This window comes from Aplysia californica, unplaced genomic scaffold (genome assembly GCF_000002075.1).
Source record: "Aplysia californica isolate F4 #8 unplaced genomic scaffold, AplCal3.0 scaffold00179, whole genome shotgun sequence".
Taxonomy (NCBI): domain Eukaryota; kingdom Metazoa; phylum Mollusca; class Gastropoda; order Aplysiida; family Aplysiidae; genus Aplysia; species Aplysia californica.
Genome location: NW_004797449.1, coordinates 848929 through 851375, shown reverse-complemented (window position 1 = coordinate 851375; position 2447 = coordinate 848929). Strand labels below are relative to the sequence as shown.

Genomic DNA, 2447 nt, shown 5'->3' with positions numbered 1-2447 from the left:
AAGTAAACGCATGCATGCATGAATGAATGAATGAATGAATGAATGAATGAATGAATGAATGAATGAATGAATGAATGAATGAACTGCTTTTGTATAGCGCAAATTCCCGCTCGACAGAGGCCTACCCATTTCCCAGCTGGAAGAAATGACGAAAACTGGCGTAAAATAACTTTCTCAAGGCAACAACGACAAGCCAGTGACGCGATTCGAACCCACGATCGTACGGTAGCGAGTCCGATAGCCGAACTACTAGACCATAGACACAACTATTGTCACCTCTAATCTTCAGCACCTGCATAACCTACTAAATTTGTGTTGCAAGTGCCGTAAAACTCTTACTAAAACTAAGCTCTAAAATATATATATTACCTCCTGTCTTCAGTATTCGTGTATTCTTCACATAGAAATTCTCTAGTCATGTACTCCCTCATCTTATAATTTCTGTACCCATGGATTCTCTTGCAGGACAACCATACCGTCGGTAGCATAGTAGTTAGGCCCCGAACCCGTAACTGTGAGACTGCGGGTTCGGGGTTCGAGTGTCAGCTTGGTCCAATGTTGCGTCCTTGGGATAGACAGACGCTTTACACAAATTTCCCATATATGAATCGGTCTTTTCGGAGATGGACGTTGAACTCGAAGGTCCCGCCTCGTAAAGAACCTAACAGTGTTGATGAGGGCGTTAAACCTATACCATTTCACCATGTCATATAAAATTTCTCTACCCATGTATCCCCTCACATAACAATTTGTATACCCGGTACCCATGTATTCCCTCACAAAAACAACCATAGCGTCGGTAGCCAAGTAGTTAGGCCCCGAAAATGTCATCGTGAGACTGCAGGTTCAGGGGTTTGAGCCTCAGCTTGGTCCGAAGTTGCGTCCTCCGGATAGACACTAACTTGACAAAAATTTCTTATTTGGCTCCGTCCTTTCGGAGATGGACGTTAAACTCGGAGGTACCGCCTCTTAAATGACCTAATAGTGTTGATAGGAGCGTTAAACCTATACCATTTCACCACTTCACAGAACAACCAGTATCTGAACGCCCTCGAGTCTCTGGGCTCGGTGATCGCCAGGTACGACCCTGAGCAGAAAGTGGCAGCGTTTGGGTTCGGAGCCAAGCGGTCAGTAGACTCCCCCACCGATCATTGCCTGCAACTCATTCCCAACACCTGGGCCAAAGGGATAAAGGTAACGTTTACTAAAAGTGATGTTTACTAAAGGTGATGTTTACTTAAAGTAATGTTTTCTGAAGGTAATACTTGCCAACGGTAATGCTTGCAAAAGGTAATGTTTACGAAAGGATATGTACTAAAAGTAATGTTTACAAACGGTAATGATTATTTAAGGGGATAACTAATAGTATGTTTACTAAAGGTAATGTTTACAGAAAGTGATGTTTGCCGACGACAGTGTTTGTAAGGTAAGTTAATTTAAGGTAATGCTTGTGAAAGGCAATGCTTGCGAAAGGCAATGTTTACTAAAGGTAAAGTTTACAAAATTTTACTTTTCCCAATCTTTCCTATTACACACCTATCATCCGAACCCCCTCCCCCCCCCTACTTTTCTTCGTATGTTACTATCTATTGGCGACACCTCTAATATTTCGGTACTTACATAATGTAACTTATTTGTCACACAAATGGGGTAAAACTTTCAAAAACTAAACCTTTATAAGTATTATTATTGTTTTTATTATCATTATTATTACTATTGTTGTTATTGTTATTGTTACTGCTGTGGATGTTATTATTTTGATTATTAAAACATGTACAAAATTAGTAGTAGTAGTACTTGAGACTATTACCGTATCTCTGTCTCCCAGGGAGTGAGTGAAGCCTACCACACCATCCTGCCCTCACTCACGTTCGCCGGCCCCACGTACATAGCCCCGATTCTGGACAAGGTCATGGAGTTGGCCAACGTCGACGTCACGCAAGAGAAACAGTCGTATTACGTTCTTCTAGTCATAACAGTGGGTTCACACTAACAGTCATATTTCGTTTTTCTAGTCATAACGGGGGGTTCACACTTACAATCGTACTACGTACTTCTAGTCATAACGGTGGGTTCACACTAACAGTCGTACTATTTACTTCTAATCCTAGCGGTGGGTTCGCACTAGCAGTCGCATTACGTACTTCTAGTCATAACGGTGGGTTCACACCGACATAGTAATGTAATCAATGAGAGAGAGAGAAGAAGAAGCGGGGGGTGGGGGTGAGGAGGGAGAGAGGGAGATAGATGCGCAAACACACATACACACACACATACACACACAAACATACACACACACAAATAAACACACACACACACAAACACACACATACACACACACGGCGCGCTCGCACACAGAGTGAGAGAGAGAGAGAGGGGGGGAAGAGATAGGGATAGATAGATAGATAGATAGATAGATAGATAGATAGATAGATAGATAGATAGAT

At 42.2% G+C, this 2447-nt stretch overlaps 1 protein-coding gene across 1 annotated transcript in view; it reads left to right on the top strand.

Moving 5' to 3' along the window:
* The window catches only part of LOC101855724 (copine-1), a gene marked incomplete at its 5' end in the record, with an annotated part of 23542 nt that overhangs the window by 11482 nt on the left and 9613 nt on the right, over positions 1-2447 (top strand). The window contains 2 exon segments of the mRNA XM_013082520.1: positions 1030-1194; positions 1829-1978. Coding sequence (XP_012937974.1) covers positions 1030-1194; positions 1829-1978 — 315 coding nt within the window.